This window comes from Silurus meridionalis, chromosome 23 (genome assembly GCF_014805685.1).
Source record: "Silurus meridionalis isolate SWU-2019-XX chromosome 23, ASM1480568v1, whole genome shotgun sequence".
Taxonomy (NCBI): Eukaryota; Metazoa; Chordata; class Actinopteri; order Siluriformes; family Siluridae; genus Silurus; species Silurus meridionalis.
The window spans coordinates 10,335,841-10,360,749 of NC_060906.1; the positions used below are offsets into that span (position 1 = coordinate 10,335,841).

Here is a 24,909-nt window from a genome sequence, read left to right on the forward strand (position 1 = left end):
TTTTGCTATTGGTTCAACTTCAATTAATAGTAAAACATTTAAAAAATAAACATTTCAAAATAATGTTGTTATTGTGTTCTGCTCCAAATGTGGGGGCTGTAGCTTGGGGACCCCTGGTGTAGTGTTTAATGAAGACTTAAATAGAAAATGAGCCATATTCATTATAGAATAACCTTTTATTCAAACATTGAGTTTGTACATAAGTTAATTTCAGGAATAGCTATAAAATCGTTACCATGCTGTACTGGGTGATTAAAACGTACTGATTCTGACTAGCTAAAGCGAGACCGAGGGAGTTATGTATTTTCTGTAGGACAGTGTTGTGTAGTTTTATGTACAAGCAGTAACTTTGGCATGTGTTGGATCTCTTTTAAAACTTCCTTTAGTGCTGTATACATACGAACAAACAAACAAACGTCACTTACAAAACGTAGAAAAATAATTTCTCTATTAACACAAAGTGGGCCGTGCCACAAGACTTTATCAAACAAGACGGTTTGGTAGTTAGACTTTTTTTTTTTTTTATACAAAAAAGTAAATAATTTCTTAGTCATGGAATATTCTTCTAAAAATGCATGTAATGACTGTAACACGTCGGGTTTAGCACGTTTAACACGTTTCGGGTGACTGGCTGCCTGTGTTTCTGTTGGTGTGTTTTCCCACTAGGCTGCATAATTATCTGTGATCCTGATAGTATTGGTAAAGGCCTGATATGTGCCTGAGGTCTCAGCTGGAGTACAGATTTATGAAACGTTTGCTGATGTGCTTACATCTGTGATCATTTCAAACTGTAAGTATGTGATAAGTCGCAAAGCCAGCGTAACCATATTGTTTGCAGTCTCCACTCTGCTTCCCTCTTTAACACTACTATATCTAACCTAAGACCCAAACCCCCTTCACTGTTGCTTTCCCAGCCGGATGTCATAAGACACCATATAGTAGTTATCCCAGGCGAAGAGTTTCCTCTGGGATGGGGTGTAGTCGATCATGCTGTTGTAACGGTACCGGTTTTGGAAAGGGATTGCGACGGCCTTGCTTTGGCTAGTTGCCGTGTCGAAGCTGTAGTTGACTGTGGTGTTGGGCGAGGCATAGCTGGCCACTGTGTACAGCCTGCCGCAGATCATGAAGGCGTTGGCCACCGTTGATTTGCGAATGTTGGTCTCCCAACTCTTCTTCACCTCCAGGGTGTGAGGATCCAGCTGGGAGATCACTATGGCGCCTTTAGCCTTGTTGGTGCTGTAGATGACCCATAAGCCGCTCTCGTCCACAGCGAAGTCGATGTCCGTGTAGCCACCCCATGAGTACGGATACTGACCGTGGAAGCCGGCATGCGGGAGTTCCCTGCGGGCCGCAACACTCTCCGATCCTAGCTCAAAGCGAATGAGCGTACGGCTGCGGCGTCGCTGGTAGTAGAGTGACCCGCGGTACATGGCCGCCCCCGTGCTTTCCACCGCCTCAGGCAAGAGCAGCACTTTTGCCGGAAAGCCACGTGAAAGCTGATCCATGTCCTCGTAGCCATAGAGCTGGCGCACCTCTGTGCCGACTGAGTCGATTCGCCACAACATATTGGAGCCGTAAGGACCCGCTGCTTCTGCATCCTGCATCCACACGCCATACCTACCAGCGATGCTGTCTGCCTTACGGTGGCTCACGGGCTCTCCCACCCACACCAGCTCACCACAGCCTACAAAATCAGAGGGATTACAAAAAAAGGGATCAAATGAGAAATTTAGACAGTTGTCCAATGTTGCATCATGGAGGCTGAAAAAAAAAGTGGTAGCTCAGTGGATAAGAGGTTAGACTTCTGATCGGAAGGTCATGGGGTTACATCCCAACATCGCCAAGCTCCCGCTGCTGGGCCCTCCTATATTGGGCTCTCAATTGCTCAACTGTATAACCGAGATAACTGTAAGTCACTCTGGAGGGGGGTCTGCCAAAATGCCATTATGGCAGTAATGTAAATGCAAATGAAAGTTGCACACAAAAAATTTGGGACACGATTATCATTAAAGTCTGTTAAAGTGACTAAATGCAATGAAGGCATGCCACATCATTCCAGAATTCTTGCAAGTGTAAGTGATCAGGGGTATACTTACCCTTTCCTTTTTAGTCCCTTGCTAAACATACAGCAAGCCCATTTATAAGCGGCTCAAAGTACCACAGTAAAAATAGCTGTTTGTTCTTGTCAGCACAGACAGCAAGACTAATGTGTAATGTATTTATGGCGACGTTTTGGATCGTATCATGTATGTTAATGCGACTGTGTACCTTTACTGTCTTCAGGGTCCTCTGGTCTTGGGGCAGGAAATTCAGCTATATCAGCCTTCAACTCCTGGTAGGCTGGACTACTATAGGACCAAGAGGGATCTACAGGAGAACAAACAGGCAAAACCATTGAAATATAAGGGAGAAATTGCAAAACAGATTAGTGTGTAAAACTGAATGGCAGGAGGTGCACACACTGTTACATCAGTTATCCAACTGAGATTTGGTCCATACGATATACTTTAGTCTCTAGCGCTCATATTCCCATCTTAAATTTTCCAATTTGGTCCATTTCTTGTCTGCAAAACCTCCCGTTGTTTAATTTTCCAACCGAACGTTTTCCATGCGCATAATGTTTGCTTGAATGTGTAAGTGTTGGTGTGTTTGTAAAGAGTTTGAATTCACCTCTCAGATTGCTCGGGTCTCCTTGTGGTCTGCTTGGCCTGGAAACCAAATGAGATTGGGATGTGCCTATGGGTAAAAAAAAAAAAAAAAAAATTAAAGTTACTTTTCCAGATGGGAAAAAAGAAGACTTTACAGCAATTCTTGGTATTTAGAACAAACAAGGCAATTGAAATCACTGGAACGTTCTGGAAGGCAAAAAACCTGCCCTCTGAATACCAGACACAGAGGGGGGCTATCTCTGATCCTGGACACACCTGATCCTCTGTTCGCTTTAGAGCAGTGTGTCGAAGAGAGCTGGGTGGAGTTCAGTGACAGACAGGAATCTTTCAGAGGGAAATAAACAGTGCTGAGTGGATTACCAGCTGTTATGGAACCTACTTGCTCTCTTTGCACACCGTTTCAGGCTCGGCCGTGATTACAACATCAAGCAGCAATGTGTTTACAAGCATTCAATTACGGTCACTTCTTAATCCCTGAAGGCTGATAAGGAAGAGGTGCTGATGATTAATGGAGTAGGTTTTACAAATCAATATCTTAGCAAGCTAACTTTAGATTTAGTTGAAAATGTGTGTGAATTTTAGCTTTAACCAAAAACAATTAGCAAACAATAGCAGGCCTAGGCCCAAAGGTACATGGTGTTCCTGATTTCTGTTTGTCTGCCTTCACCATGTGTTGCTTGATTGATATCTGAGTAGCACAATGAAAAACGTTTGGAAGCCAGTGGAGCTCCGAGTGATTTTTAACTGAACATAATTGCTTACACGTGAAAGTTTTTCTGCTCAGGTCTGCTGCCATGGTGTGTCTTTGCTGCTGAAATGATGTTACCCAAACATACCTTGATTAATTTTGTTTATTTGGTGGATGATGGTGGATATTATTTTACTATAACAACATTAACTCTGCACAAACCCAAGCAGAGATCGAGATATTGCAGGATTCTTGGTACCTTTTCTTTTTATTTAAAGTGTAATAAGGCTGAAGGCACCTGACAATGGTTCTTTGACCATCCTTTACCCATTCAGTAAAATGTGATGTTCCTTGCAAAACAGTCATTTTTGACTCATACAATACAGCGTCTGTTAGATGAATATCAATATCCAAGTTCGATCTCATTTAGGTCTCATAGTTCACATAGTTTTAGTTACAACTATCCCATGAAATAGTCACTACAGGAAGGTTTTTGTTTCTGCGATGACGTGCAGCTCTTCCCAGCAGCTTGACCCGTGTAGAAGTGTTTAATAATTGATTCTAAACTCCAGTTTTCAAGCTGTAACCTTTGGGGTTTTTTTTAGGTTCTGGTTTATCGAAGTCATTCCCTCATCAACAACCATGTGTTTCTTCTTTTGCTTCTTGTCCCCATAGTGATGGATGGCTTCTGTTTGACCACGTGTTTGGTCCAAAGATCAAAGTCGATAGACTAAGGTCAAGGATGACAAATGTTTAAAGCGTTCTTACATTTTTGACATATTTTCAGCATTTTTCTGTCAGTGCTAGTTAGCATTCTTTTTCTATCGTTTTTCATTTTGTCCTTTATTTTGATGGCTGGCTAGAATTCCTGATGTACTCATTTTCCCTCCAAAAATAAATGTAACCAAAAGAAATATTGCTGTAGATGTTTAATCTGATGTTAATTTTTTTTTTTTATATTTGACCAAACTGTTTTTGCACAATGTATAACATCTTACATTAGTGCATGGAAAATGTAAAGGTGTGTGTGTGTGTCTGTCCTTTTTCTTCTTCTTCCAAGAGGGCTCTGACGGGGGTCCTTTGGCCTCTTACAAATGAGTGTCACCACAGTTCATTGCACCTCTTTTCCCTCTGTTTTAAGCATTTGCATTTTTCTTCTTTCTGGCACCAGGCTTGGCAGGCCTCAGCACCCAGTGTATAGGTGTCAACATGAGGAGTAGAACAGATGTTGAAGATAGACAAGATGAGCACAAGAAAGAAATAGAAAAAAGGAGGAGGTGGAAACATCTGTACTTTCTTATGTGATCATGTAAAGTATTAAGTCCAGTGGGTAGTTTGCTTATTTGTTTCAGCTTGGTAACATATCAAGGCCAGATCAAGAGAAGCACTCTTCATGTCATGTTCTAAAATCCCAAATAACCAAATTTCGTATCACTCAAATATGCCCCTTTTTTAAGTCAGGGGCTAGCATATAAAAAAAAAAATATGTACGCACTGCTTTCTCTGTTTCTTTTATATAAACTATGACAAACTGTTATTGAGTTCAAGGACGCAATTTCCTCCACGTGAACTCATTCCATTTCTACTGCTCCCTGCTGATTTTAAGAGGGACACCTGCTTTTCCACTGGACCCACCTCAGTGTGTGACTAATTCTACCAGTCAGGTATGATGATCTAAAGGGCACATGACTCATTGTTACCAGCACAGTCATATAACTTACAGAATCTACTTGCTGTACTGACAGTTGTGTGCTTTTTTCCCTTCACTGATATTACTGGTGCACCTGATTTCTGGATTAACACTTGGCAACCCAGACTTGGCTCATCTTGGATCATATCTACACCCGATTTTCACTTGTTTAATCAGTTTATCTTTATTAAATATGCATTCTATGTAGCAGGAATGAAGGTCTGCAGTCAACGATCTCTCGCTTAGACCATGGAATCACTTCCCAATCATCAATCACAACAAAAATTTAAGATGTATTAATTCTGCCTTTTTTGGACTAAAATCTCCACATGAATCTTCAGGCCCAGCATCTTTACAAATCAGCAATTTAAAGGCAAATAATCCAGAGTTAGAGAAGTGGGCTTACCTGTTCCTGCTTGGTGACTGCTATCATAGAGTGGCTGCTGTGGACATGGTCTGCTCCTCAGCCTCTCTGCCTCACGCCTGAGTTCCTCCACTGTCTGCTGGAGCTGCTCTACCTGCTGAGCCAGCCTGGCTTTCTCCTGCTTCAACCTGTCCCTCTCTCCTGTTACCTGGCTGTAGGCTGTCCGAAGTTCACTCTGAGCTCCAGTAACTGATGTTTCGCCTCCAGTTAGGCGGGTTATCAGTGCCTCGACCAGCCCCAGACGAGACTTCAGGGATTCTATCTCAGCACTGGATGCAGTGGCGGGGCAGCTGGACTCTGTAGGGCTGTCCACCGTGAAGGTGTACTGGCAGCGCCTGTTGCGGTCGTTCCCTCTCGAGAAGCTGGCAGTGTTTTGAGCCTGAGTGCCTAGGAGAAGGCTGGAGATCCACATGATCATCAGGAACTGCATTGTGAATGGCTTTGCTTCTTCTTTGATTTGTTTATGCCTGGATGCTCCTCTGATCTCTATTTCTACACCACTTGTAGAGTAGCTCTCGTTCAGGCAGAATAAATGACTGAATTGTTGCCAGTGACTTCTTAGTCTTAAACCTCGTGTTCTCTCCTGCTCCTGTGGTTTTCCTCAGTTTTCTAAATCTAGTATCGGAAAATTTATTAGATTGTTTTAGTTTGGTTTGTTCCTGGTTCTGTGCTCAGGAGGCAATTTCTCTGAGGCTGGGGACCCCAGCAGGGGTTATTTATACAATCTAAAAGAGGGGGTGAAGAAGGTGGGGATGTAGGAGGGAACAGATGAGGGAGGGATTTTTTGTTCATTACTTTTTTTCCCTTTTCTTGTCAGGGACTGTTTTAAATGTGTGTATGTGTTTATTGTGCTTTTATTACGATGGATTTTTTTTAAAGTTGTTCTGCAGGTGGTTTCGTTTGGTCCTGTGCTAATAGGTGAGGATGTAAACGAGGACAAATCGATTTCTCTGTCCACATGTATAAACATGAAGTGATTTCACTTCGCCCGGTTCTCGCCTGCCAAAGAGTTGAGCCCTTAATCTAACATCTGTTACAATGGTTTGGAGCACTTCAGTATTATTATACAATATTATATGAGCCAGGTGTGTGTTGTCATTGTGCTGAAACACCACGCTTCAAGAGCAGGTGATAAAGGAGACAATATGAACCTTGTAAAAGACTAATGGTTGCTCATGTGGTATTGTTGGCCGATTTAGAAAGTATTATATCAAACTTGAACATGGTTTACAGTGTCTGTGTAAGTGGTTTAGTGCAAGTCAGTGGAAGTGTGTGTGTGTGTGTGTGTGTGTGTGTGGACTATTTTCTAATTCTGGTACTGTGTGGTTTTTGTGGCCCTATCATCTTGCTGCTGATGCTCCACCATTAAGGGGAACTTACAGCAGGTCATTTTAAACCTGCTGTTAGAAGAAGGTGGGGGGTTAGAGAGGGTTACCCCTTTCATTAACCTGAAAAAACTATGGGCAAAATGTGCTACAATCATAAAGTTTGGGCAAAAAAACGTTTGCTCATTAGTCACCATCTGCAATTAGTAATTTATTTTAGCAAGTCGCTGTAAATTTGTGTTTTCTAGAAAATGCGAATCTTAAGTATTTTAGTCTTTTTTTTAGGCTGATTATGAGCTCCCTCTAAACAAATCAAACACAATTGGCCCTTGACACCTGCCACCTCACTAATAACCTTACCTCTGCTTAGATTTATAATTCTACTTGAATTCCTTAGATTACTACCACTCAGATTTAGACTTCGATATACCCCAAACTAGCTGCATATCTCAAGACTTATTGAATTGATAAGTGTAACTGTATGAGTGACAGAATACTATCAACACTTGACCATCCCACCCATGTATGCTTGTTGACCAAATCTCATCTAGATTTAGTCCATCTTTGTGGTTACAATACCCTCCACTCTTCTCTGAAGGATACATTGTGGAGATATTTGGCTGTAGAGATTTGTGACCAGGTAGTGATATTAATGAGAAGGTTTGAGGTTTAGTCAGGTCAGTGTTCCAGTTCGTGTTAAAGGTGTTCAGTGGGGTTGAGGCCAGGGGTCTGTGCAGGACAGTCAAGTTCTTGCACTTTAGCTTTCACCAAACCAGGTATTCATATACACAATTAGAGTGTATAATTGGGCAAATAGTCCAATAAATCATTTTCATTTGATTAGAAATGGAACAATGGGAATGTTTTCTTATATCAGTTTCAATTTAAGAACATTTATAAATGTCTACCTTGGATGACTAATTGTCTACTAATGGCTTTAACGTACATAAAAAGGGTACTACTTTCCCTGTTAAACTTCAAGGGTTCTACCTCAGGCATTTGGGGGTTTCCCCCTTATCTAAAGCTACTTACATTTATCTCATTCATACAACTGAGAAGCGTATGGGGTTAAGGGCCTTGCTCAGGGGCCCAGGAGTGTCAGCTTGGTGTGGCTGGGATTTGGCAGTCTAATGCCTTAACCACTAAGCTACCACCTCCCAAGGCAACCAAACACAGTTATGTATCTGTTTGCAAACCCTTTACAGTCACTGACTCAAGTCTTTCTATTTATTTGAAACACACTTCTATAAATTAAATAAATACATTTCTGGTTTATGAAGTTCACGAGTGCTGCGTAATGAGGCGTTGTGTTTTGAACTACAGGAAAATTGGTACACAATTCAGCAATACAATTAAAAATATATATTTTTTAATTGACTCTTCACTTTCGATTCCACTCGCCCAGAACTTCTTCCTCTTTACCGGTGGTTTGGAGACTTATGCAGTCTTTGTCTCCACAATTATAAAACATAATTAGTTTATGTACTGTTGTAAATGCCCTTTATATGCCACAATATGCCACATCCAAAACCGGACTCTTAAGTAAGGTCTTACGAGGTGACTTATGAAGGTCGGCGCTTCCTGTGACTCTGTGTCCAGCCTTGTGTTGCCATCTGTTGGAGTGTTGATACCATCTCTTATACCTAAACTGTTCTCAGTTCACACAATGTGTTTATGGCATCAAATTATATTTGCCAGCTTCCTCCAGCTTGCTCTCTTCCCACATTGCATCCCGGTGCCATATGTTCCAAAGGAAAGCAATGCCCACACACACACCTGGATAAAAGAGAACAGGATTCATCAGACCAGGCACCTTTTCCATTACTTCATGGTCTACTTTGATGCCCATTGTAGGTGCTTTCATTGGTAAACAGAAGTCAGCGGCCTGCAGTTACACAGCACCTCCATACTCAGTGAGCTCTGATGCGATCTGTCTTCTGACACCTTTGTGCAAGAGTAGCTCTTCTATGTTATTGGACCACGGCGTAGCGGGGGAAATTTCACAGGACCTGTTGTTGTATAGACGCTCTGACCCAGTCATCTAGCCTTAACAACGTGGCTCTTGTCCGAGTCGTTCAGGTCCATTCAGTCGCCCATTTTTTCTGCTTCAAGAACTTGTTTACTTGCTGCCAGAGGTGGGAAGTAATGAAGTACTAATACTTTGTTACTTTGATATTTTGATGTATCAGTACTTTACTTCACACAATTTTCTTCTCATTGCAGTTTTTGAGTCCATCAACCTGTTTCTTGTCATTGCGTGGCTTTTATCTTCCACTGGTGTATTTCCTGGCTCTTACACACCACAGATGTAGGCTAGTTTACGAAGCTAACAATCAGCAAGACTACAAGTAAGGAGTTGATCATCATCATCTTTGCTCTGCTTGTGTTCTATAAAGTGGATGTTCAGCCTGAATACATTTATTAGCTAACATTTTTTAACTCTTTTGTATAATATTATGTGAGGTTCAAATACCAGTGTGACACTAAAACAGTTAGTAGTAATGGCTACTTTTTACTTAAGTAAATGTCAGAGCCCAAACTTCTTTACTTTAACTTGAGTGTAAAAGTGTAGTCAGTACAGTAGCTTTTACCAGAGTCTTTTAAAACGAGTATCTGTACTTCTACTTGAGTGAAGGATGTTTACTTTTGCATCCTAATAGATTTCACACCTTTACAGATGCCACTGAGATTATCAACGTTATTCACGTCCCGTCTGCGGTTTTAATACCATGACTGATCGATGTGTGTGTGTTTGTGTGTGTATATATGTTATATATAAGTATATAATACATATATATATATTGTCATTGACACATGAAGCAGGTGAATAGAAACCCTTTCCCAGAATTTACAATTGGAGTTCTTTCAGAGATAACAGGATGTGTGTGTGGGTGTGTAAGTAAACATTTTCTAACAGCTAAATAACCTAAGATACAAAAGTCTTTTGTTAACTTGTGGGATGTTGAGTAACATTGATGTGTAATAACTCTGACCTGAACTCTTCTCTGTCAGAGGGTCACGTGTTTCTCTTTTATTATGACCAGAAATTACAAACCTCAAAACAGACCGTAACTCCAGCTTCTATCCACAACTTTCCTTTGGGTTGTTTTTTTTTCTTGTCCAGAGTTCACAACCTGCTTTGGAAGAGTTTAGCACACACACACACACACACACACACACACACACACACACACACACGCTTAGAGAGCAATAAGAAGCAAAACTCGGACTTGCGTAACTGCCCAGAAACAAAGAGGCTTTATAGGTTGTGTGACTCAATGCTGTCAGGGAAATTTACTGAGTGCAATAGATGTTGCCGTGTCCATGTTGGCTAATGATCCAGAAACAGCACAACATCACTGATCCAGTGAGGTCTGGGAATATGAACTGCATGTTCTTCATGATGAATTTTGTAGAAGTTACACACCATTACTGCATCGCTGGGTTGTTTATTTAGTAAATAATCGTTTTTTCTATGATTTTCCAGTACTGTTTCCTTGTTTCATAATTTCTTTTATTAACTTTATATAAGTGAGTTCACATGAAATAAACCAGGTGCTTTTTCTTTTTTACTTTAACCTTTAAAATCCTTTTAAATCCTTTTTTTTTAATTTTTTGAAACATTTACCCTTTAGTTAAAATGGATCCATGTTAATTAAAATCCATAGTAATCTATGGCTAACCAAGCATTAAATATATAAATGAGCATATATTAGAATCTCAGCCTCACATACATTTTCCCCAAAGAATAAATAAATCAGGCATCAGTACTTTATCATAGAACCAATGCAGCTTTCCATTAGTTTGGCTTGTTTACCCTTATTATTCAAATTTCTTTAATAAACAGTTTAAGAAATAAAAGCCCAGGACCACCTAATAAATAAATACATTCCATTTGCATGATTTGTTTTCCTGAGAATCTGGTGTGCACCAAATAATGACCTAAAAGAAAAAAGTTCTGCCATGTCGTTTTCTTACCAAAAAAAAAAAAAAGTGATGCCCAAGAAATGTTTTCCCCAAGAAATGTTTTCCCCAAACGTCTGACATTTTTAATAATGTATTAATAAGGAAATAGGTCATCTAATATTACTAGATTTTATTCCCTTTTCATGTGGTCAGATATGAAATAATTATTGCAGTTGAAATATGCTGTACTGTAAATCTTTATCCTCATAAAACACTAGAAGCCTAATTTTCAACCAAGCGTGCATACTGGCAAAGACGTGTGGAGACTCGCACAAGATTTAAACCAGAAGCACAGCAGTGGAGCTCAGGCCTAGACTTCGTAGCTCACGGTTTTCGGCAGGTTCTGATGCGCAAGAAAAGCAGAGATTAGATGGAAAACTTGTGTGGGATATAAAGAAACTGTGACAAAGAAACTGACCACTGTTCCGTCTCGTCCATCTCTGGATATTGCTGTAGTATTTATTGTGTCTGTGTTCGTTGCCATGGCTTGGCCCTGCTGCCTACTGTGGACCTGCAGAAACCAACTACCACACTGGCAATGAGAACAGAGGGAACGGGAAATAAATTGGGAGATGGAAGCAAAAGAGAGAAGCGGGCAAATGTTTTTAAAACCGAAACAGCTTTAGCAGATGCAGGAGACTCTGTACTGTGCAGTGAAATGTAGTAAAATCCTGTATAATGACATTTTCAGTAGAAAGAAGAAAGCGGAGTGATGAGGAGACGAGAGAGAGACATCGACGTGGGGAAACTTCAGCTTCTGAAATGCAGGCGTGCTTTAAAACCAATTTATTTCAAAACGCAAAAGTAGTTCACAGTCTTTTAATGCAATTCCTTTGCTCGAGGAACGGATATTTACATATAAATTAAATACAAAAAAGAATAGGAACATCCTGAAAGCCATACAAGTTGATTCAAATTTTTACAGATGTCTCACCGTTACCAATGAAACCATCAAGAGCGACTCGCCTACTGTACAGGTCGTACGAACCAGATTACTCCACTAACCAACAAAACGTTAGCGCGACGCTCGTTGCGGTTTTAGACTCCTATGTGCTGGTGACAAGCAGATCGATTCATCCAAAAAACACCAAAACAATAAAAAGCCTTGCACTGACGTCTGGACCTACTTAACTTTAAAGCAGGTTTTTTTTTTTTTTTGCTAGTCGTTTACATTTATGGCATTTGGCAGACATGATTTACATTTACTTCATTCATACAACTGAGCATTTTTTATTTGTATTTTTAAAACAAGCTTCAGATTAGAAATTCCTCTAATTCAGATACTCCATTGCTGTAAATGTAATTGGAGGAGTATTCAGGTTTACATGGCCGTACTTACACCGTAAAGAAACTCGTAAAATCCGTGCCGAATTATTAAAACCGGAGCAACTCGCTCATTAACTTACACCTTTATAGGAAGTGCTCGGTGAAAACCACAACGCTACGACGTGCCACAATTAGCCATGATCACTTCACTTTTCAGCAACCGATTTATATGTCCACGAGGGACAACAGAGAAATGAAACTTGGATATATTTTATAGTCAATGTGCAGCTTGTAAAGCAGTACAGATTTACTGTCCTCTATAAAATGTCACGGTGCATGTTGGAATCCATGTTTCCCTCGATGAACCGCAGCTCTCCAGTACCCGTAGCACTCATGCAGACCCAGAACATGATGCTACCACCACCATGCTTGACTGTAGGCAAGGCACACTTTTCTTGGTACTTCTCACCAGTGGGGGGCGCCACACATGCTGAACACCAAGTGAACTGTTATCACTTAGGGTGTACTCACTTTTGTTGGCAGTTATTTAGACAATAATGGCTGTATGTTGAGATATTTTTAGAGGACAGTAAATCTGTACTGCTATACAAGCTGCACATTGACCACTCTAAAATATATCTGAGTTTCATTTCTATAGTCTCTTGAGAACATATACTAAGATGTGAGAGGGATACAGTACTCGCTTTTGTGAGACACTGTGTGTGTGTGTGTGTATGTATATATATATATATATATATATATATATATATATATATATATATATATATACACACACACATATACACACGTACATATACATACATACACACATTCCTTTAAAGTGAGAAAATAACAAATAAATAAATTAATTCACGTTCGTGTGTGTGTGTGTGTGTGTGTGTGTGTGTGTGTGTGTGTGTGTGTGTGTGTGTGTGTGCGCGTGCGTGCTGCTAAGCCTGGGAGGAATGGTTGAGGTCTTTGTTTCGTCAGACAATCGTAGAATAATAAAACCGGATATATAAACCGTAAGACTGCGACTTGGTTTAGAAACACAACGATGTATGTACATTTACTGCATGAGTAGGGTGTGGGAGAAGGGTGGGCCGCTATCGACGGCGTGCCGAGTCAGTCGAAGAACATAACCCACAAATATGTGGTGTCGTAGTCGATTCTGCCGAAGCGTCGGCGAAGCCGTTTCAGCACATCTCGCAGCACCACGTTCTCGTGTGAGGGAATGGCGAAGGAGCGGGAGGATGGAGGAAGAGCGGATGAAGCCTCCAACCTCCGTGCAGGAAACTAGTGATACCGCATTATCACAGGGACTAGACAGAGAAAAAAAATGAGAGCGAGAGGATAAGTTAATGATGTCATCGTTTGGTTAAATCGTGAATAGAATAGAAAGTTGTGTATACATACTAATTATAATAAGCAGCAATATGACTATCACCAACGCCACGATCATCTTCATCTGTGGAGGGAGGGAGGGAAGTTATTTAGTTTCCATTTAAAAACTACAGTATAATCATTACACTATCATGTGCTTCTGTTGTTCTATTGTCATTAATAACCAACATGCTCCATTACACCGATCAGGCATAACATTATGACCACCTGCCTAATATCGTGTTGGTTTCCTTTTTGCTGCCAAAACAGTTCAGACCCATTGAGCATTAACATACCTTTATGTCTTTCCACCACATCCTCCTGTGTAGCTGTTTGGCCCGGCTGCTGAACGCAGACGCGTTGTCAGACAGGCTCTCTGAAAACCCAAAAAAATAAACTCTTAGGTCTAGACATGTGTCCACTGAATGACAGGACAGGGTTACGCAATACACAACTATGCACTATTTATTTATAAAATCAGAAGTCTGGGCAGGCAGTAATAATGATGATGCCCTGCCCATCCCACTACACCTGCACGAGCCAGCGAGCATCAGGAAAATTTCAAAGCCTGGACCAATGTGGAAAGAACTGAGTAAGAGTGGACTGCATTCGACCCACTGCCTTAACCCCGCTTTCATTCCCCAAATTATATAACAGCCCTACTGAAACGCCCGTTGGCATGCGCTGGCCGGAGAAAGCTTGGCTTCATCTCCGTCTGGAATTTTCGGCGATTTTCATTAACGAGCTTTCGAATAATGAAAGCAAATTTCAAGAAACGAAGCCATGATTCGCTCTGCTCTTGTGCTTTGGTAATAGTCAGAATGTTGGCTCTCGATCATTACTTCATTTGCCGTTCGCTTTTTAATAGAAAAAAAATGGGAATTCCAAAGACGGACACGAAGCCGAGCCTCCTTTCATTAAAAGAGATGCCTGCTGATTTTAGGCCTGCTGGGACAGCAAACAGGTACTAGTATATACAACAAGGTAAGAACAAGCGTTTTCCTTCACTGAAGGCCAAATACTCCACATAGCACCATGAGGGCAGAGCAGCTCTCTTGCTGGATGTAATATGTACAATATAACAGAATGTTTATAACATACTGCAACCTTGATTTGTTTAAACATGGAAGCTGGAAAATGTTTGGCTTGTTATTATGTTGGAAAACTACTGTTCGGCTTCAGAATGTCACATGTTGGAATCCATGTTTCCCCGCAGCTCCCCAGCACTCATGCAGCCTCAGACCATGATGCTACCACCACCATGCTTGACTGCAGGCAAGACACAATTTTCTTAGTACTTCTCACCAGTGGGGGGCGCCACACATGCTGAACATCAAGTGAACTGTTATCACTTAGGGTGTACTCACTTTTGTTGGCAGTTATTTAGACAATAATGACTGTACAATATAACAGAATGTTTATAACATTGATTTGTTTAAACATGAAAGCTGGATTAAGAAAAACAAGAAGCCATTTAAGGATCTGCGTATAGATGACTAATATCATCTTAGTATATAATCGGAAAAAAAAAACTAGCCTTGTGGTAAGTATTCGGTTAAGATTGCGGTAGGTTTTTGGAAATGACCGTATATATCAAACCCTTCTACCATGTGGAAGTGAGTGAGTTATAAACAATAATATTCTAAACCCCATACCATCCACGTTTAGAGCATTTGGCAGACCCTAATCCTGGAGCAATTTACACAAGTGCAGAATCTTTTTTTGCATCTCATATAAAATAATATTGTGAATGTTATTATTACACTTTGCACTTCAGGTATAATACTTTGCCAGCTTTGTGCAGCACAGTATAATGGTGCAGGATACAAAAAAAAAACACGCACTCAATGAGCAGTAAAAATGACTTATGATTGAAGTGTATGTGAACGCCTAAACCGATTTTTTCCAAAGTATGAATTCCAGTGTGAGCTATAATTTTCTATTATAGTCTGCATTAGCTGTAGCTTTCTAAACCTCGACCTTCTTGTCCGAACCGCAAGGTAATAGGCTCGACATGACTTTATGCATGCGCGCTGCTGCTTATCGTCTGATGAGAAAAGCATATGGTCGTTTGCCAAGCTGCTCGGAGGTTCAGCTCATGGTTTAGGGAAACCATGCGGTATTTCAAAGCAATATCCGTTTTTTTAATAAACAGTGTCACAGATATTTATGAAGGGCAATACCAGGACCATCAACCTCTTTAACCCGTACACAATGTTCAAACTGAATAAACAAACACTTTTGTTTCCACTCTTCCCAGGCCATAAAAATGAGCAGAGCACTGGCCAAAAGATTACTATGAGATCAGAAACAGAGGGAGCCGTCAATCATTTTCGATTAATGTCAGTTGGCGCTTGAAAAAGACGACACTTTTGGTGTATGATAGCTCGTATCAGCACGATTCTGTCTTAATGTGCAGTGCTGCTCTGAGTGATTTACAACACGATCTCCTGAGATACTTAATCCTTTCCTAATGGTTTGGCTCTGGGTTCCTCAGAGACAACAACTTCCTTTCACTGGTGTACCTCATAAACTTCTTCTGAACTGCAAAGCAAGGACACTAAAGCAGGATATGTATTCGGTTTGCACCACGAGTGACACATAGCCGTCTCAAATAGCCTAGATCGGTGTTTCCTAATCCACAAACGCTTGCCCTTTCCCAGACCCAGATCAGTATAATTATACTGCTATTTAGTGCTGTTTGCTCCAAGCATGTTGGTAGCTGGAACAGAGCCCCTGTGGACTATATCGAGAAGCTCTTCCCTAGATACACATTTAAGAGTAGATACAAATCACTACGATACTAACCAGTGCCTAGCGAGTCTGGAAAATCGAAATTACGTTCGAAACAGAAAGGCATCTACTTCAAAGCCACTGTGTGGCATCTTGAAGTTGTTGAACCGAAATGGGTTTTGCTCCAAGCACCGGGGGTGAGTGATTGATCTACCCCATCCACCCCCTTTAATGGATCGCATTCTCTTCTCACCAGATTTATCCTGCAGGTCTTCAAGGCGCTCTCCGCGTTCAATCACCTTCGAGATGTTCTCCTGCATCACGTCGATCACCTCGTCCACTTGAGACTGCACGCTAATGCGCAAGAGTGGAAAGAAAGAGCATTGTAGAAAAAAACAACAACAAAGTGTGTTACTACACGTGCATGGGTGAGGTTTTAGTGGTGCACTAAGCTATTTTGACCTCTGCTAGTCTGGGGCCTGCATAAAAGAACGATAAAAATGCAAAACAATTCCTGCCGTCACTGACATATTGTTAGTGGAATGAGCTTCCATCGAAGCCAGTTGTTCAGGAGTCTCCACCTCGCACCACCCACAGTTGTACTACTTGCTGTGTTGTTATTAGACTCCAAAACACTGGCCGAGCCAAGGGTGGCAGCAAACTGAGGAAACCTCGCGCTGGCGTTACCGAAACAATTTGTGGCCTGGCTGCATCGGCTGAACCACATCAGAAGCCGGAGGATTATTGGAATTTAACGGCGCGGTCCAAACTCAAAACAGAGCGCATGCCGATGCCGCGTTCCGAACTCCTAAACCAAAAAGGTGTTTGTATTAATTCCATCGAAATGTTTGGAATGACACGCTTTCAAAGGCAATTATTTTGTTCTGTCCCGGTGTTCCAAATAATGATAAAACCTTTTGCCGTCGACGTGAACGCAGGCTGGGTAGGTCTGGGGGAAAAATATGTCTCCATCACTGGAAAAGTGTGCTTTCGGAAATCTATTTATGAGAACGTTATGCAAGATCACCGGGACCAGATTTCAGGCCACGTGCACCAAGACGTACATTTTATTCAATTAATAATGTCACCTCTCTCTCTCTCTCTGTGTGTGTGTGTGTGTGTGTGTGTGTAAAAAATTATTTGTTCACCACTTTAAACAAAAAATCTCCAGGAAAACTAAGAATTGCACTGAAAACAACCCCAAAACCCCTCTGGTAACAACTTACTGTCTGATTTTGTCATTCTGGGGACCAAATCTGGGTCCAGTTGGTCCTCTCCTGTGACAAGAAAGTAAAAAAAGACCAGGATTTCCTTTTAAATGATTTAAACATGCAATTAAAAGACACTGTATGTGTCTGTACTCACAAAAAGAAATCTTCCTCTTCATCAGAGTCTTCCTCCAGCAGGTTCCTCTGTTGAATGAGATGTTGCACGTTAATGGCTTTTATACAGTTTAATGACTTCCTGATGTACCTACTGGACCATAATTAGCCTCTGTAAGCATAAGATGTTTTTTTTAATACAAATCGGCCTTATTTTAAAAATTTCAGCTTCTGCTACACGTTGTAATTGTACAGTGGCTCAATGTGCACTGCAGGTGACTGAGCAGTTTGAGTGGGCGAGAAAGGTTTAACATCCTCACATTAAAAAACTGTAACTGAACCCAGACTCCACATGCAGGACTGGAGCGTCTGCTGTTTCACCAGTGGCCTGGCTCTTATACTATAATACAAATATGAATCGCTCTCTTTTGAAATGTAAAATCAACAGTGATTGTGTAACAGCCACCTGAAACATTAGACAAATATCGATCGAGACGTTTTTTTTTTCGCTTGTCAGACGGTCGAAAGGGAATATTTACGAGGGAAAGAACTCAAGAAGACTTTTCTTTGGATGTATTAGCGCTTGGCATTGTCTGCTAACACTATGCAGCTGGGTCCGTCAGACCTAAATACGGTGCTGACAGTGATGAGGGCCGAGTCGGACCGAGGTTTTCCGCATGTCCTATTGAAGACAGACATTGTCTAAAAGACGGCTGAATGAGGATAGTGGTCTTTACTCCTACGTAAACCTCACGAGTTCTGAGACTCCATACGTCTAATTCATCTATGTTACATTGCTCATCGTTCTGCCATCTTTCACAACAATTCTGCCATTTTGTAATACACTCTTTATGGATTTATTTAATACCATATCATAGACATACAATTCTGAATGGAAATGAAAAAATAAGAAGTCAAGTAATGTGTGCAAAAAAAAAAAAAAAAAAAGGAAGGAAAAAAAAAAACAGGAACGGAGAAAAGGTCACATGGGTAACATCAGAACACAGACGTGGACTGGGAGTCATTACCGGTGATCTGCTAGTAGGAAGAAATGAGCAAGTGAGAAAGAGAGAGAGAGAGAGATTGTTTTGTAACATTCTAACATAAAGAAAAAAATGTGAAAATGGACATGAGCCATTATTCTTTCTAATGTCCTCCCACACTAAGAAGCAGGAGAATGCAGTGATGATTTGGTGTAACAATATGTGGCCATTAGTTTACTGAGTGGACAACCGTGCACGCAGTGACGTTAGGGGTTTAATCCAATTTAACATTCGTCCATATTGATTTATTATTCGTTTATAACCGACTCTGCCACCAAAACCACTGACAGACACTACTGTCTTGTTAAGTGTACTTTTTTAACATGCCAACAGATGGCAGCATGCGGCTGCACGCACAGTCACAGGCAGCACAGACCTTCATAAGTCAGTGTGCCAAAGACAAACCGTCACAGAGCTCTCCTCAAGTGGGAGTTCCTTGCTGGGAAACACTCTCACTTTCGCATCCACCCTAATCGCCAGATTTGGCTCCTGAGGACTCCTGCGTTTCTCCGTTCCATTCTAATTTCTTATATAGCATTTGTCTACTACAACGGTTAACTTCTGTTGTCAATGCTTGCTTTTAATGTCTGTATATTTAATTTATGCATATATCATTTAATTACTATACAAAATTCAATTCAGTTTTTTAAATGATTAATTCTAGATGCTTATATCTTCACAACTGAACAAAATGTCTGTGTATTTCTTTCAACAAAGATGGTCGAAACAATGTTGTATTATGTTTTATATCGATTTATAAGCCAAATTATACAAATTATACACAAATGCTGTATTTATTTTATTTTTTCCCAATTTGTTCGTTTTTTAAGTATACTTTTATTCATATATACCCTAAACTACCCTACTATTATGTAGTTATAATAAGCAAAACATCTAATAAAAAAAATAAATATTTTATTTGATTAACTGGAAGAAGAAAAAAAAGGTCACATAAATCAATTAACAAAATAATCGTTAGTTGTGGCAACAGACCTGACCATCACAGCAGATCCCAAACTGATCCCAAAAGTCTTCCTAGTTCCTTTCACTGCTTAAGGAGACCAGGCGTGAGAATGTCCCTGAAGACAACCCTACTGAACACTGACGAACTGGAACACTGACTGAACCCCAGACCTTCTCAACATCAGTACCAGACATTACTACAGACATACTAAATTAACAGGAAAGCCTTTCTAGAACAATGGCACCCATTATAACATTAAAGGAAGGCTGAATCTGGAATGGGATCTTCCAAAAAGCGCATATGACTGTGATGTGAGGTGTCCATGAATCTTTGGCCATTCTTTTTTCCCCCCTCTCTTTCCATCTCCACAGCGTTTCCATTTACGATGCACATGCACAACACCCCAAAATGTGTATTTAAAATTTAGCCTGTGACAGCAGGCTTTTAGATTTAAGCATTCCCAAGATTCCCTGTGTCATGACACACCTTACCCTCTCACTGCGCACAGAGCCGGTGACCTCGTCGTCGTTCAGGTGCCGCTTGAATTTGGGAGGCATGTTGGCGTCGGTCTGCTCCTCCCTCTCTGGCTCACTCTTGCGGGACCACAAGAGAAAAATAAACCTCAATCAAACACTACAGCCTTCACCATTAAAAAAAAAAGCACTTCATATACACAAATTAGTGCACAATTTTAAAACCCCCCTGGCAGAAATAACACATGTTAAGAGGAAAAGCTGGAAAAAAGATCTAGACAGCTACAAGTCAGGCAGAATGGAGTAACTGAGGGGCCACAGAAAATTATTTATTATTACAAAAGATACACTTGGCGGCAGTAATAAAGGTACAGCTTTGGACAAATGACAAGAATTGTTTTTTTTCCCCCAATTACACGACAAATTTGCACCTTTCTGAAAATGAAATGCTGAAAAAAACAAGTATCTGATAAACAACAATTTCATGCTTGAATGAAGCGAAAGATTCATGCATAAATTTACTTTGCGGTAATCCTGTTATTAAATTACAGGGAAAATGTACCTGTAATTTAAATATATCCCACAGCAGTGTGCACTTTTCTTCTTCTCCTACTTCTAGACAATAGTTTAATTGTTACAGACTTGTCTTGAAAGAACTACGATTTAGAAATCATCACTTATACAGTTTCAACTTGCATATTTGAGCCTATAAGTAGGCATAAAAAAAAAACAAAACAAAAAAAAAAAAACACTGTAGGTCCTACATACAAACACAGGACATCAATCATCTTGATGCCAGGATCTGGATCACTGGACAAGATGATACTTAGGGATTTTTGGGAAAGGTGGGATTGATGCGTTCCTACCTGTAGAAGTTTCTATGTCTGAACAGCCAGTACCAAGATCCTTAGACTATGACTGTAATGCTCTTTAACACCACTAGGGGATATGTAAATTTTTTTCACCCATCTTTTTCAGTGAAAACAAGCAGATGAAAAACAAAAGAAAAATGTCCTTCTGGCACTCCCACCCGTTCAACACAAATATAGTATGGAGGTCTGGTACCATTGAATCCACTGTCCTCTCTTTGAAACTGCTTTCCGCTTGTTGCGTCGAAGAAAAGAACGGACGGAAAACGAGCTCCCTTCTGGCCCACGTGTGCGCCAAACGATCCAGAAACTCAGGAGCAGAGGGAAAAACTGGAGATGCGAAGTCAATAGCAGGGAAATGTAGAGAAAAGAAAAAGAAGGAATTTAGGAAGATCGCGTCAGCAAGAATAGAAGAGAAAGACGCAGGAAGAAATACACTACGACCATAAACGCAATTATGTAAGAATAAAATCTGATCATGGAAGTTGGGAAGGAAATGTTCCATGGAAATCATGAATAAAATGATGAACATGATGATGATGATGGTTGAGAGAGCAAGATGAGGACTGTGGTCTCTCTTTTGGAAAAACACCACCATATTTTTGCTATTTTTGACAATATTAATTCAGGGATCATGGATATCGAGTGTTTTGGTGAACTGGGATGTTTGGATGCTGTCGTCTCCTCACTCTGACATGTTTCCTCAGGTTTGTTAGTGGTGGTATTGAGGGCCGTCTCTTATCCCAGAGATCCCTCATGTCAGTGTTACCTTCTGCCTCTTCTTTTAGTTATGCTTAAAATCGAGCTTCTTGAAGAAGACACTAATGTCTTGACATTACGACTTGATAATGTTTATAGGATGATGTTCTCAAGTTTTAATGAGATTGAAAGTGACAGTATTGTCATTGGTCCGTTTGAATTTGAGGGGAGGAGCCTCATTTATAAAGAGCTTAACTGTTTGTTGGACTAGTAGCCAATGCGGCATTTGTCGTGATGTAAAGTGCTAATCGTTTGTGTACGTTTTCTCTTGTTTTACACTTTGTTTTTTTTCCGCTTCTATTTGGAACCATATTAGATGAATCCTGTTCCACTATTTGGTGCATTCACTGAGAAGAAAAAAATATAAGTAACGCCAAGAAAGTTCGTTTTTATGCTCATTTTGCTGCCTACTTTGCACCCATCAAGACGGCTACGCAACACTGTACAGTGTCCTTAAACCTTTCTGAAACAGTAAGGATACTTAATAATCCTTATTTTGCTTCCTCTCCTTCTCTCTCTCTTACCAGTAATCCTGTCCTTCTCTTCTATTGAATAAACATTTAGTGTTGGCTAGATGATGGTTTCCCTTTTGAGTATGGTTCCTCTTAAGGTTTCTTCCTCATACCATCTCAGGGAGTTTTGCCTTACGACTCTCACACCTTGCTTGATCATTAGGGATAAAATGATAGTTTATAAAATATAAATGTATATGTTAGTCCCTATCTATGTAAAGCTGATTTGGGTTCATGTTGTTCAAAGTGCTTTAGAAATAAAACTGAATTGAATTATAGGGGCTGTGATACTGTAGATGGTTTATGGTTTCTTTTGAAGATGATGTCCAGTGATGAGAAGATGAAGGGGGAAAAACATGATGGTGATTCTTTCACACAGGAGGGACAATTGAGGGACAATAGAAAGGGGAGATATGTGTCAGCAGGATTTCCAATAAAAATATACATATATTCTAATCCAGTGACTCTTCAAAAGGTTGCATGGGTCTTTTACAGAGCTGACAGACCCTTTTACAGACCCTCAGCTTTCACAAATCCACCCCAAACCCAACCTCCTTCCTGTTAATATAACACAAATCAATACAGCTAGCAAGCTAGTCAATAGCAATCTCTGAGCTAAAACAATGTAGCGGGGTTAGCCATTCTCTTTAGCTATTATTTAAAAGAAATAACCCCGTTGATGGTTTGCAGAAGGTTCGAGAAGAAATATTGGTTACACGCAGATTAATGACTGGATGTGTGTCGAGTCCAGGTCGAGCTAAACGACACCGCTAGCTCGTTAGCTACACGTCAAACACACACACAGACAGACAATAACCACTCAGCTAGCATACTGTACTACTTAGCAGGTTAGCACAATATTATAGGTTTTCCCCTGGCTTTGAGGAACCACATGGACACTACGTATTCTTACTAGTCTTACTGAAATGGTTACAAGCCCATGGAAACAATGTCATGGCAAATAAAAAGCAAGATGGTGTAATAAACAGAGGAATCAGGCAGCTAATACAGACACACACAGGCCTGTCTAAATAAACAAAAGCAGAGCCATGATTTCTGTATTGTACCTCGTTTGCTGTCCTTATGCCTTGAATGTTCAGTAGACAACACGATTAGAGGTGAACAAGCAGGTGAAATAGGTGGTGATCTCCTGCAGTAAGGTGCAGCTCAGCCGGGATCCAGCGCAGTGATTCCCCCTGTCACATGACCAGGAAGTGATCACACACTCTCACTCACTCACACACACACACACACACACACTTCTCATCTACTACACATTGTAGACACGTTGTCCCCTGATAATGACCCTCAGTTGTATTATTAGGAGGTTTAAATTCATTGTTGTACAAATCACTACTAAACGTCATTTCAACCAGTGCAGTACACAATAAAACGAAACACCCCAGTACAAAGGTACTACATGAGACAACATAAATGAACTGGAAGGATGAGGGTTCAAGCCACAGTATCAGCAAACTGCCACTCTTGTGCCCTTGAACAAGGCCCTTAACCCTCAGTACTCCAGGGATGCGGTATCATGGCTGACCATGCGCTCTGTCCACAGCTTTCTAATATCACTGCGACATGCGAAGAAAGAATTTAATTGTGCTGTAAAGTAGATGTGACGAGCATAAAGCAGGTTTACATGAACAGCCTAAAAATCCATAAAGTTACTAAGCAACTCAAGAACTATAAGGATGGGTTTGGAATGTAATATTAACTACTATAATGGATCAGGACCACTGTTTGCATCGACAGTTCTGCATGTAAGCACTTATCACTAAACACCACTGTACATGTGATAAGTGTGTCCTTCCAGTCCCTTCATGTTGATGGCTTGTGGAAAGAAACTGTTGCACAGTCTGGATGTGAGTGTGTGAATACAGGGTGTGTGTCTGTGTGTGCTGTCAGCCACAATGCTTGTGGCTTTACAGATGCATCGTGTGATGTAAACATCCATGATGGAGGAAAGAGAGAGACTGATTATCTTCTAAACTGTCCTCACTATCCACTGCAGGATCTTGTGGGCAATTTCCAAACCAGGCAGTGATGCAGCTTCTCAGGATGCTCTCGAAGGTCTCTCTGTAGAATGTTGTACGTGTGTTGATCTTTCCTCACCTTTCTCAGAAAGTAGAGACACTGCTAGGCTTTCCTTGTTATGAAGTTGGTGATGAGGGACCAGGTGAAGGTTCTCTGCCAGGTCTACAACAATCTTCATTGAGATCATGGCCACACTACATGACCAAATGATCACACTACATGGCTAAATGTTTGTAGACACCAGATCATCAGACATATGTTGGTTTTCCTCACTAGAATGTCCGAATTTAGTTTTCCTCCACTAGATCGAAGAAGATCAAATGTGCCTGACAATGCCAATGTGCATAAAGCAAGTTCTATGAAAATTTAATGTACGAGTAGAAGACCTCGGGTGTCATTCTCAATAATGATCTTGTAGCTGAAAAGCTTTCCCAGAAGAGTAGAGTGTAATTAACAGCAAAGGCAGATTGAATCTCAAACAAGGTGTTTAAGTGGTGCATGTGGGTGTAATAGTCAGGTTTATACAAACCATACAGTATATCTATCAATACCTGAAACAATTATAGTTGAAGAATGTTCCATAAATAAGATCATCATTCATAATAAGAATGATGTGGATGGAAATCGTAACCCACTAATCTTCAGCTTTGAACGGTGCTTAGTCTATCTCTTTTTTTTTAGTTAATTTGTGCATTTAATATAACTTTAGTAGCTGCTTAATCCTGGTCAGGGTTGCTCTGGGTCCAGATCACTGGGCACAAAGTGGAAGAATGTACCTCAGAA

At 40.6% G+C, this 24,909-nt stretch overlaps 2 protein-coding genes across 3 annotated transcripts; both read right to left on the minus strand.

Moving 5' to 3' along the window:
- Positions 1-157: 157 nt before the first annotated feature.
- On the minus strand, positions 158-6,162 carry myoc (myocilin). Its single transcript, XM_046835737.1, has 4 exons — positions 5,454-6,162; positions 2,671-2,736; positions 2,269-2,367; positions 158-1,684 (listed from the first exon to the last, which is right to left on the minus strand). The coding sequence occupies exons 1-4, from the start codon at positions 5,899-5,901 to the stop codon at positions 897-899; spliced, it is 1,401 nt and encodes a 466-aa protein (XP_046691693.1). The 5' UTR covers positions 5,902-6,162; the 3' UTR covers positions 158-896.
- Positions 6,163-12,896: 6,734 nt separating this feature from the next.
- On the minus strand, positions 12,897-23,324 carry vamp4 (vesicle-associated membrane protein 4). Of its 2 annotated transcripts, XM_046836947.1 has the most exons (9): positions 23,154-23,324; positions 21,012-21,145; positions 19,965-20,066; positions 17,510-17,556; positions 17,371-17,421; positions 16,398-16,498; positions 13,708-13,787; positions 13,445-13,496; positions 12,897-13,350 (listed from the first exon to the last, which is right to left on the minus strand). In XM_046836947.1, exons 2-9 carry the CDS (start codon positions 21,012-21,014, stop codon positions 13,325-13,327), a joined length of 462 nt encoding a protein of 153 aa, XP_046692903.1. In that variant the 5' UTR covers positions 21,015-21,145; positions 23,154-23,324; the 3' UTR covers positions 12,897-13,324. The 2 variants fall into 2 exon arrangements, with proteins under 2 accessions (XP_046692903.1, XP_046692904.1); XM_046836948.1 differs by lacking the exon at positions 21,012-21,145 and having other exon boundaries at positions 12,898-13,350; positions 23,154-23,323.
- Between the last annotated feature and the right edge of the window lie 1,585 nt (positions 23,325-24,909).